The 12,587-nt window shown below is 39.7% G+C and overlaps 1 protein-coding gene across 2 annotated transcripts in view; it reads right to left on the bottom strand.

Moving 5' to 3' along the window:
• cpne4b (copine IVb) overlaps window positions 1-11,748 on the bottom strand; it is a 45,172-nt gene extending 33,424 nt beyond the window's left edge. Inside the window, exons 1-3 of one of the 2 annotated variants that reach the window (XM_088329055.1) lie at window positions 11,485-11,748; window positions 5,546-5,736; window positions 3,387-3,566 (exon numbers count right to left, since the gene is read on the bottom strand). In XM_088329055.1, the coding sequence (XP_088185181.1) occupies window positions 3,387-3,566; window positions 5,546-5,716 (351 nt within the window). In that variant the 5' untranslated portion in view covers window positions 5,717-5,736; window positions 11,485-11,748. The remainder of the gene's footprint in view (window positions 1-3,386; window positions 3,567-5,545; window positions 5,737-11,484) is intronic. The other variant, XM_088329054.1, reaches the window with a different exon arrangement.
• Window positions 11,749-12,587: the final 839 nt, after the last annotated feature.

A 12,587-nucleotide genomic window follows, 5' to 3' on the forward strand; every position in this document is an offset into this window, starting at 1 on the left:
GGTCCATTATCCTAGATTGACTATTACTAGTAGCAGGGGCCTGGGAGAATGCATTTTTGTTGTCCCTGGAGAGTCTTTTTTGCTATTCTGCTGATCAAAAAGTTAACTGCAGTCATGTGGCTGCGATCCATTATTTCCGATCGCATGTTGCTGCGAATGTAAGGCCTCAATGCACAGTGCACTTTTGTCATGCAGTCATTTTTTCCATACAGCCGCAAGTGCGGGCCGTCAGAGAACACTTTAGTTCGGAGATGTGCCGTTCTGGTCCGCCAAAAATGAACTGAACTGTTGGCCATGATCCTTCATCCCCCTTTAACTATTGCTAAGAGCAGGGGCCAGGAAAACACATTGTTTGGGGTTCGGGCCACTGAAGCATATCATTGTGGCCCTCCTAAATTGAACTGCACTATTTTGGTCGAGATTCATTATCCCAGGTGGAGGGATTAGAGCAGGGGCCTGGAGAGCACATTTTTTGGGGTCAGGCTGCTGAAGTGTATCATTGTGGCCCCCCTAAAATATACTGCACTGTTTTGGCAGCGATCTGTTATACCCAGTCGACTATTACCAAAAGCGGAGGCTAATAGAGCAAATTTGTGTCATGCGTGGCGGGCCTTTTCTCATTCTTTCCGCCAAAAATGAGCAGCATCAGTGCGAACGTGATCCATTATCTCCAGTCGACTATTGCTGCGAGCGGGATTTAGGGGTGGGGGCTTCCTACTTTGTGGAAGTTTCCGTATTGCGTGAGGTTCTGGTTACCTATAACGCTGATAAACTAGAGATTGTAGTACACTTTCAATGCTAATGTGTCCTTCAGCAAAGCACCAAATCGTCTTCTGGCATATTTTGCCATTACTCCCACAGGATATGATACAGAAATTAACCCACTGTGATAGAGCGCATGTTCCTGAACAAAATTAGCTTTAAGCTGCACAGTGCTGCAAGTCAAGGCTCAAGGACATCTATCTCATAATGTTTGTGACAGTAGCTGACTTCAGGCAAAAAAATTCCATTGGGATTCCATGCACTGCAGCTTTTTGCTTCCTTATCTCCACAATAATGAGACACAATTGTGTGATACAGTTAGAAGCAGAACGATCGGATTTCCAAATCGAGTTGCGCGTACTGATAAATGCACAAATGTAATGCAATGTGATCAAGGTTCATCCAGTTTCAGGTTATCCATTCGTTCAGTGCCACTGGCGGATAAAGACGTCAACGCCGTATTTGAAATGAGTTGGAATCTTTCCTATTCATTTTTAATAAAGCAGGCTCTTTTTCAGGACCACTGCTTTAAGGAAAATTATTCATTTATAGGACATTTTTGGGCCAAGAAGGATTTTTTTAACTTGTTGTTGGATTTTATAATTTCTGGAATGGGTTTTCAAGCATTGAACATCTTGTACTTTCTTTTGCTCGACCAATTGTAAAGGAATATTTGACTGTTCTATAATGTCATTATAGTAGACCCATTGGATAAGTGCAATAAGAGGTTTTTTGGACCTTCTTCACAAAATTATTCCCACTATATGACATCGACAACAAATTAGTTTTGATGTGGCCAAAAGCTTTCACGATTCGAGAGATGTCTGCTTTTGCTTGACTTCTTAACTTCTGTATTGGTTTGCGTCAAGGCGTCATAAAATTGCCAATATGCAATTATCTAAACTCCCTCCTATAACCTCTTGTTTTACATTCAAAAAAGAATCTTGGTTGCTTCGTGAAGACTTAACATGTCGGCAATACAGTACTCTATTTTTTGTACTGTGTTAATTTGCTATGGGTCTTGATTTGCAGTGATGCTAAAGAGAGAAGCATAAACATGATAACTATGGAAAAAGTGGCTTGCAATTATCAAGAATACAAAGAAGGCAAGGAAATGGCTATTATTGAAAATAAGTAGATGATGAAAGCAAGGAAATATTGTAATGGCATAGAAATCCTTGTGAAAGGAAGTTTTGAAATATGTGTATATTTTAATACACTGTGTCAACCTCCTCCGCCCCCTCTGCATCCACCCGCTATCCACAGTACCATCTCAAGTCACATCACACCAAAGGTAAATAAAATGTCATTATGCAAGTATACTACACAAAAGTAATACTTCGGAGATGTTATTGTTTTATTTTAATGTTTTTATCTTTGTACCAGGCGTTCAGTGCTATTTACAGTCAGTTGCTTTCCATTTCTTTTAAGAAATATACAACTCTATAGACCAGTGCTTCTCAACTGGTTGGTCGGGACCCAGAAGTGAGTTGCGGACCTATTTATATTGGTGCAGGCTTTTGCCTAGGCAAAATAATGCCAAGAAGAAAAAACAGAGGGTCGATTAAACTGATTGCGAAAACTCACTGCTCAATGTTTTCTACCTGTTGAGTCGATCAGCATGTTTGATAGCGACCATATCTCATTTTATTGTGATTTTATTGGTTTTATTTCCTTTTTCTGATCACACAAATGATAAGTGTTAGGATAGTGTGATAAGGGTAAGGATAGGTGCAAAAAGTGACAACAACAATCGAGTCAAAGAAGGAATCGATTGTGACATAAAAAAATAGTCTACTCATGTCTGCCATTAAAGCATTTTCTAGAAGGTTCTGTAAATAGTTTAAAAGCTTTATCTTTTTGTTCCCAGAATATAAATCTTTTAATTGCATTATTAAATCATAGAAAATTAGTTACACGCTATATTCCATCCATCCATCCATCCATTATCTGCACCGCTTATCCTCAGTAGCGTCGCGGGGGTGCTGGAGCCCATCCCAACTATCTTTGGGCAGTGGGCAGGGGACACCCTGAACTGGTTACCAGCCAATCGCAGGGCACACAGGGACAGACAACTCATTCACTCATTCACTCCCAGGGACAAATAGGACCGGCCAATTAACCTGACAAGCATGTTTTTTTGGGAACGTGGGAGGAAACCGGAGTGCCCGGAGGAAAACCACGCAAGCACGGGGAGAACATGCAAACTCCACACAGGAGGTTTGATCTCACGTGCTGCCCTACACGCTATATTAATATTTGTAACTTCTTTTAGTATGTGGCTATTTTACAGCAGTTTTAGTGGGTCGCTTATATATAATGTAGGCTCAGACGCGAGTACACAGTATAAGGTACTTGAGGTCGTTTTGGTCCTTCTAAAAGGTGAATATATTCTACTATCTCTGCTTTAAACTGCAAAATCCTTTCATTGGATAAATGTGAGAAAATAGATTTATGTTCTCGCATGGGTAGCAGCTTGACATTAGGGTTGATCGGTGAGTCCCCTAGTCCAATGAGTGCCAAACTTTTATTGGATCTCATCTACATAGGTCCACAAACGCTAATTGGATCGATATAACACATGCAAGGCACTGATAGGAAACGCATAACATGGCGACACTGACCTGTCCCAAAGTGCACTCCATGGCTCCGAGGAAGTCGGCATCACGGAGGCCGTTGTTGCCCGAGCTGATGTCGTGAAGTTCAAAACGCAACCTTTGGACTTCTTCAAAGTAGTAATCCACCAAAAAGATCTTAGAAAAGACCGGACCGCTACTGCTGCGGATCACTTCCGTCCGGTCCACCTTCAAACGTTTAGAAATACTGTGTGAGTGCTTGAAATATGCTCACAATCGGGAATCTATTTGGCATGCTTCTACTTTTCAAGAGTCAAACCAAATCTCATAATTTAAATGTTACTTATTCAAATACTACTTATATAAAGGCTATTACATTTCTCTTCCCAAAATATACACTTTTCCCATATTTCCAAATAAAGAAATGCCCTATTTGTTCTCAGTGAGCCATTCACACACTCATATAATCCTTTTTTTTTTTAAATAATAAAAACTAAAAATTAAAAGTATATGTAGTACATCCTTTGCATCGTTTGAGGTGTCTTTAAAAGTTTAAACTAAAACATTTGGTCTTAAGTATGTGTTAACAATGCCCAACTGAGTTCAAAGAGCCTTCATCCTATTTGCCTTTAGCTTACTTTTAGCACGGCTGTTCCAGGACTTGCAACACATAACGAAGCAGGAAAGTGGGAGGGCGGAGGTAGTGGAGAGTCATTTCATGCTTGTTCCTGGGTTATTTTGTTAGTGTAGCCTGAAACGGTCGAAGTAAGAAGGGGTCTGTTTTAAATACAGTTTCTCTCTACAGTGCCTGTCCTTCTGTCTTTCTGTCTGCTTTTCTGTCTTTTTGTCTGCCTTTCTGTCTTTCTTTCTTTCTCTCTCTGGATCTCTCTCTTTCTCACGATCACTCACTCTTTTTATCTTTCCTCTCTCTATTCTTCCCTCTCCCTCTCTCTCCCTTTCATTCTCTCCTTCTCTCGCTCCTACTTTGCTAGTCCAGCCCCTCCTGAGAGTGTTTTTTCAACCACATGGCCCCCGCGCTCAATTGAGTTTGAGTGTAGGGTCTCCATGAATGTATCTCATAGATCTAATTATGGGACTTGGGTAGTATACAAACAGTCTTACCTCTAAGGAACAATAAAAACAATTGCAACTTCCATTTTTATTGGGGTGCACTTTTAATGTGTTTTTCTTTCCAAGCGGTCTTCAGAACTGAACATAAGACTGGGCATCATTAAAAAGCCAGCACGGTATGCATCGATTGTTAATCGGCAATGCGGCCGTTCCGAATGCATTTAGAAGGTCGTGCATTGTTCCGACTTATAACCGACCGTTTGACTACGCTGAGAATGTATAATTGTTCGTAGGTACGCTTAAGGGAGAAAGGAGTCGGAACTTAAATCACTCTGGTGGGCTTTTGTTAACTCTTGTGTATGTTCTCTTTTTTTTTACACACCCGCACAAAATGAAGGTCACACAAGCAGGCTTCAAGTGCAGAGTATTCCTTCCCTTCTCTTCTGCTGAAAATTATGCAAGGGGTTTCTCATTCTGTATTTAAAGAGGAAGGTGTGTGCTGAGTATCTATGTCTATCTCCCCAAGGATTGATTTTGCTCACACATGCGACTTTTTCTTTTCTGCTTCTCAACCATAAAACGTATGATAACCCATCTGCTACGTACGCGAGTACACTAACACCACCTAAAAACTAGAAAAAGAATGAATATCATCACCATCATCTCTTCCCTCACCTTCAATGGGTACGTTTATATGCAGGTAATAATCCAGTTGGAAACGGACTATTTTAAGTACCTAGATTCTGATTATTAAAAGCCATATAAAACTGCACAAAATTCCAATTAGTCAGACTGCAAGTAAAGAGACCCCTCGCTACTTCGCGATTTGGTTATCGCAGGTACATTAATTTGCAGCTTTTAAATTGAATTGAATTGTCTTTATTGTCACTGATATCAACGTAATGTGCATTGTGTTCTGTGACAGCAGACAGCAAATGCTAACACGAGGAAAGGGTGGTCATGACTGTAATAGGCGAGTGCACAAGTCAATGTGTCCACCAAATCAAAACAATCTGCAAATATTACGGCTAATGCTAGCTTTTATCGGCTCGTTACAAGTAAATCATCAATTGAATCCAACTTCTGATCCCTTGGTTGACTATCCCCTGCATGAAAATGTAGTCAGTGTACTCTACCTCAAACCACTGTCCGTGTGACTGCATCTTCAGAACCACGCAAGGGTCGGGTTTGGAGAGGGCGTCTCGGTCTGAGATTCCCCGACAGGCCACTCTCAGCTCCACTTTGGTCAGGCACGGAGAGCTGATGAAGCCCAGTGTGGCCTCTGCAGACTCGTAGATATTACTCATCGTGAATGCGCAATCACGCGCTAACAGGGAGAAAAGAGAAGAGACATGTCAGTGGAATTTTGGCATACACAGCTGTATGGTTAGATAGCTGGATCGTTTTCACTAAGGAGTGAGCTTGCTTTGGTAACAAGCCCTTTAAACCGCTGGTTCCTAACTGGTCCTACTTCAGGACCCATCATTACGCCCAAAATTTCATCGGCTACTCTCTTCCAAGTCAGGAGGACATTGCCGGTTCCCGATACTGTAGCAGCGCCATCAAGATTATAAAAGACACATTCTACCCAGGCCACCAAAGCATTGACGTTGCCCTCTGGTAGGCGCTAGAGATCCCGCAAGACAAAGACAACTAGGCTCGGAGACAGTTTCATCCCAAGGGCCATCACCACCCTAAACGAGCACACAAAACTGTGAAAACATATCTTACGACTTATATTGGGTTTTGCTCTTTTTGTTGCTCCTAATGGGATTACGGTATTTGAAACAGTGAAAAAAATATACCTTGTGATGTTTTTTTTTTTTTTTGATGTTAAATGTTTTTGCACTTTCATTGCACTGTTACTATGCCCTATTCTTTTTCATTCACAAATATTGCACTATTATTAGGCCAGTCTCTAAGTACTACGTTGTAGATTTTGAATTCTGCCTTTAATCCTGATAATATTTGATCTTTTTTTATTTTTATAGTCCTCATTTTATGTTTACCCTGGAGTGCCATGTCCAATATTATCGAATGCAATGTTTCTAAACATTGATATTAATGACAATAAAGGCTATTCAATTCAGTTATGAACGAGCTGTGACCCAAATCAAGAAAAAAAATCCACTTCTCAAATGAAAGGATTGTGTAATTTAAAGCAGAAATTATGGGTTATATTCACCTTTTATTTCTTCAATAACACAATACCAAAGCAATACCAAAATGACTTCAAGTTCCATAGATATTCACTTAGACGCCTACATAGCACATGAGCAACTCCCCTAAAACTGTTTTAAAATGCTACAAACTGATTCAAAATACTAATAAAGCATGAACTTAAACATTAGTAATTATTCAATTATTTAGTTACTTAAGATTAATATAAAAGCTAAAAATATAACATATTTAAGCCATGTACTGTGTCTTCCAGCAGCGCTTTAATGACAGACACAAGTGCACCATTTTCGAATTTCGAAATCATTTCTTTCTTCGATTTAATCATTGTTGTCACTGTTTTTCACTTTTCCTTCCCCTCATCACAAATTTTCTTGGGACCCATTATTATAGGCAGAAAAAGGAAATAAAATCACCAAAATCACAACTAAATGAGATATGGTCCCACTCAAGCGTGCCAATTGAACAGGAAAAGGAGATCAAGCAGGGCAATATCTCCATCTACTGTTAAAGAATGTTAATGACCCTCCTTTTTTTCTTCCTTGCATTATTTTGCCAAGACAAATGCCTGCGACCCACTAAAAAGGAGTCAGCGACCCACTTTTGGGTCTCGACCTACCAGTTGAGAAACACTGATAAACCGGAAAAAGTTTTTTACTTTTTATATCATCGATGCTAGGATTTTTTAACCACTCTTTGGTTAATTTTTCACTGCACAGACTGAAATAAGTGCCTCAGCACGCTACAGGGAACATGGGCTCTCTCCAAAGGTCTGTTATAGAACTTCAAAATTTTGTCTTACCATTTTATAGCATTGAATCTACCATTTTAAAATTTAAACTCGCTGTAAAAAAAAGAAGTTTTTTTTAGCATCATAAATGAATGCCTACAAGTTACGCCCAGATCGATATTACATCTGTTTGTACCCAATAATGAATTTCATGCTACTTAGGACACTGCACCGCTTGTACAAAAAATATCAAAGATCCATTCTCCCGGTTTGCCATGTGAAAACCTCGGCTAGCCTCAGGCCAGTTAATCTCACCCCCTCAGGATGGGTTCAGGTCTGCACATGTGCGAGATGGTGCAAAGTGAATATTAATGCAGTGGTCTAGTAGTTCCCTCCTTGGGGATTTAAGCTTCTGGAACTAGGTCTGACTCTGACCTGGATCTTCGCTACCCCTTGTCCTCCATAATTCATGTTTGGCGTGTGTGTGTGTGTGTGTGTGTGTGTGTGTGTGTGTGTGTGTGTGTGTGTGTGTGTGTGTGTGTGTGTGTGTGTGTGTGTTGGTTGGTTGGTGCTGATTATTTTTAGAAAAGCGAAGTTGAAGGGATTATGTACTTGTGGGCTTTCAAATGTGGACAGATGCACAGGACATGGACCTGGACAGGACATTCACACGTATGGACAGTGTAAACCAGTGATGTGCGGTGAAATTCTCATCTGGTGAGGCACAGTCAGATATACAGATAATAGAAACCTAAGTTTTATTCACCATTTGATTGGCAGAGCAAGAAAACAATATGAAAAGTGTGGCTTAGAAAAAAAAAGTCTATACGCTGTCCCTTACAAATAAAAGCACCAACAGAAAAAAAGTCCATGCAACTAAGTGAGAAATTACTGGACTTGCTGTTAGCTCGCTGATACTATCACTAATTGTATTGTTTGTGGTTGAGACTTGCGCCGAATCAGAGTCCTTGGTCTCACTATCGCTCTCTGCCATGAGGCAAAAAATTGCATGCCTCACTTTGCATCTGCACATGCTCAGCATAGGCAATTCATCCTCCATTATAAAAAAAAGGTCCCTGCGATGAGAAAAAAAACACTGGATGGCTTGAATTGCTGTTACCCTGCTAATAGTTTTGACAATTCTATTCTTTGAAACTGAGAAGTGACCAAACCAGAATATTTGGTCTCACTATCGCCCTCCGCCATGAGGCAAGAGAATTGCGTACCTCACTCATCTGCGCAGCACAGTTACACGTTACATACTTTTTCTGTTAATGCTATTCATAATATAATGTGAAAATTCTGCGATTTTAAACAAGAACATCCTAAAAATGCGAAGTTAAATGAGGAAAAAAATAACATTGAATAAATATAATGTATTTAAAGTATTTTTTGATTCATATTTCCACAGTTTCCACAGCCTCACCTGCCTCCTTTGACTGAAGTTTGCCCACCCCTGCACTTTTGTAAACATGCAATTAATTGATTGGTTCATTGATTGATTGGTTGATTGATTGATTGATTGATTCCAAACATTTTTTGGGCCGCTATTGGGAAATGTGAAGCACACTGTAAAGCGCTTTGGGAAGTCTTGACTTGAAAAGCGCTATATAAATGCAGATCATTTCATTTCATTTTGCATACTTTTATGAATAAAAATAATTACAGACATCTGAATGTACAATTTAGGTATCTTTCTATATACATATTCATGTATAAAAAGACTGTTTTGTCAATTTGGTCCTTAAATTAAGCTTTTTTTGTGCAATCGGGAAAAATATAGTTTTTGCAGTGCCTTGATCCCATTGTATGTAACATCCTCAAACTATGCTTTTGCAGGTGGATATTGTTATGCATTTTATTAAAATTGCTGATTGCTTTGTGGTTTTTGTCAAGGGTTTGGGTTGTGGTGTCATACTCACTGTATTTGCATATTTTCATTGCATGTTTATATATATATATATATATATATATATATATATATATATATATATATATATATATATATATATATATATATATATATATATATATATATATATATATATATATATATATATATATATATATATATATATATATATATATATACAGGTATACATACATAGTAATGCTATTGCAAACATTGGTTATGAAACTAAGTTTGACACTGTTCTTTCATAGACGATAAAGAATTGCTCTGAAATTGCTGTGTACCTGAAACAAATATCAGGAATGATGCACAATGCATATTTAATTTTCCATTGGTTCTCACTTCATCAAGACATTTAATCAGTGCACGTCGACTGTTTTCTTGCATGCCCATTCACCTTGGCTGGTGCGTCTACGACAGATGTGACATTAATGATTCACTCACAGGAAGAATCAAGTATACTGCGATTGCCCTTATTGATTTGCAGACAAGATGCATCGGCATCGCCTTTTAGAAAGCTCTACTATGTATCAGACAGGTTAATGGTTGTGACAAAAAGAAGGGGGAATTATGATCAGATGACTGACAGCACACCCAAATTGATTGCATACAATATCAGTGGTTCGGGATAAAAGAACATAGTCGGGGGGATTACCAGCTTGAGGGCAGAAAGGGGTGAGAGAAGAAAAAAAATCAGCAGAATGAGAATTACAAGCATTGAGTCATGATCCAACATGGCCAGAGAGCAGGTCCCATAAATGTAGACGAAAATAAGGCTTAAAGAAGGTTTGGTTTACAGAAAAGGAATCGGTATTGTGTACAGAAACAGAGCAACGAAGTTACTAAGGATCTTAAGAAGTCAAAGACATCAAAGCTACTCCAGCACAGGCTCAACTACACACCTCTACTAAATAATGTTGAAATACTAACTAGAGATAACAGAACAAAACATGAAAGGGAGAAGCCACGGGATGTGCCATACAGAAAGTACAGAACAAGTCAGTTTCTCTTTTTAAACTCATGAAAACACATGTTGGGACACTAACTAGCTCTGCCTTAACAAAACATGAAAGGGAGAGGGAGAAAAACATATTCACAAGTTGCTAAAACAACACAGGGATTGTTATGACCGCGAACACACTAAATACTGATTTTTTTAAAGCAACAAAGAGCCAAAAATGACAGTGACATGACATGACAATACAGTAAGTACAGTAAATGAATGTTTCTCTTTTTCATTAAAAAAGAAAGACATGGAATATGTTGGGACACTGACATAACTAGCTCTACCTGAACCAAACATGAAAGTAAAATGGCACAAAAAACATACCCACAGAAAGGTAGAACAACGAGTTTGCCGAGATGACAAGATCAAGAAAAACATGAAAAGATATGTCACGACATTTTACATTTTACAAGCTCTACCTGAACAAAACATAAAAGTAAGCTGACGCATTCACACGTTAATGGAACAGCAACGGTAGAGCTATGACAGCGAGAACACAAAATACCAATTTTTTTGAGTCATCAAAAACCCAAATTCCACTGAAAGCACCAAAAATACAGAACACGACGGGTTTTTTTTTCTTAACTGAAAAACAATGTCGGGACACTAACTAGCTGTGCCTTAACACAGCATGAAAGTTAGACGCCGCAGAAGATATTTACACGTTGAGGGGGTGCTAACACAGCAAAAACATGAAAATACCGAATTTTTCAAAGCAACAAAGAGCCAAATTCCACTGAAAGCATCAAAACAATAGACATGGCAATACAGTAGGTACAGTACACGACAGTTTATCTTTTTCCCCCCCAAAAAAACTCATGAAAAAAAGACATGAAATATGTTGGGACACTAACTAGCTCTACCTGAACCAAACAGGAAAGGAAAATGGCACAAGAAACATACCCACAGAAGGACAGAACAACAATAAGTTTGCCAAAAAGACAAGACCAAGAAAAACATGAAAAGATATGTCACTTTACTCATGTACCTGAACAAAACATGAAAGGAGGATGCCGCAGAACATACACGTTGATGGAACAACAACGGGAGAACGCAAAATACCAAATTTTCTAAGGCATCAAAGACCCAAATTCCACTGAAATCGCCCATTAAAAAACAGAACACTACCATACAGACTACAGAACATGACAGTTCTCTTTTTAGAGGATTTTTACAAGCAAATCAGGCATTTGTACATTTTTTGCAAAGAATGCTGCACACTTTTCACACACTCGTGCGCTAAACTCACCCACTGTGATTTGGGAAAGAAGATGCGAGCAAGCAGAAGAACTTCCCCGGTTGTTGAAGTGGAAATCACGGGCGCCTACCTCGACGCATCTCTTTCCTCCTTTAATACTCTTTTTTTTGGGTTAGGGGGATTTCAGTCATAAGATGTCAAGATAAGGAAGGATGGAGTTCAAGTATCGGAAACAAATTCCCGGTGGAGGCAAACAAAAGCGCGACCGGGATGCACTCCTTTCCCTGGTTTGACACTGGATGAAAAATGGGAGGAGGTAGAAGAGAAAAGTGGGGAGTGATGGGGGAGGCGGTGCGCCACTTAGCGGAGTTTGTAATCCGCTGACTCCACCAGGAGCGCATAGCATCCAGGGACTCCAGCTCCTCCTGCAGCGCGGTCTATTACTGGTATCTAGTGGTCAAATAAGAAATTGCATTACATTTTTCCCCCATCATTTTGTCGTTTCTCCAATTTGATCCGCTCGGTCGCGCTTCGGCGGTTTTAGAATAAACGATGGCCGCACACCTGAGACCGGTTAGTAGCCCCAAAAGAGCATGTAGCCGTAAGATGAGTTCTCGGAATTGATTAAAAATATGGGACGCTTATAAATGCTGCAGTTCTGTGGTAGAGTTTGTATCTTTCAATTTGTTTGCATTGTAAACTATACGGGCATCTAACTGGATAGCGTGTCCCTCGTACAGTTCTGAGGCCATAGGTTCAAATCCAGCAACCAACTTTCCAGTGCAGAATTTGCATGTTCTCCCCGTGCTTGGTGGTTTTCCTCCTATTCTGAAAACATGCATGTCATTGGCAGGTCCAAATTGTCCCATAGGTGTGAATAAGCGAGTGAGTTGTCTGTCGCTGTGTGCCCTGGTAACCAGTTAAGGTTGTCCCCTTCCCACTGCCAGAAGATAGCTGGAGATGGGCTCACCTGCCCACCCCTGCAGTAGAACATGGAATGAGTTCTAATATGGATGAAAATGATCAAATAGGGGGCCCCGAATCTAATTTTGCTTCGGGCCCCATGAAGGCTTGAGTCGGTCCTGCATGTAAACTGTAACGTGAACTTTACAATATAGGAGTAAATCCCTCGGTTGTTTTGGTCAGGGGCGATT

This window comes from Urocampus carinirostris, chromosome 2, assembly GCF_059441175.1.
Source record: "Urocampus carinirostris isolate Australia breed hairy pipefish chromosome 2, RoL_Ucar_1.0, whole genome shotgun sequence".
In the NCBI taxonomy this organism is placed as follows: Eukaryota; Metazoa; Chordata; class Actinopteri; order Syngnathiformes; family Syngnathidae; genus Urocampus; species Urocampus carinirostris.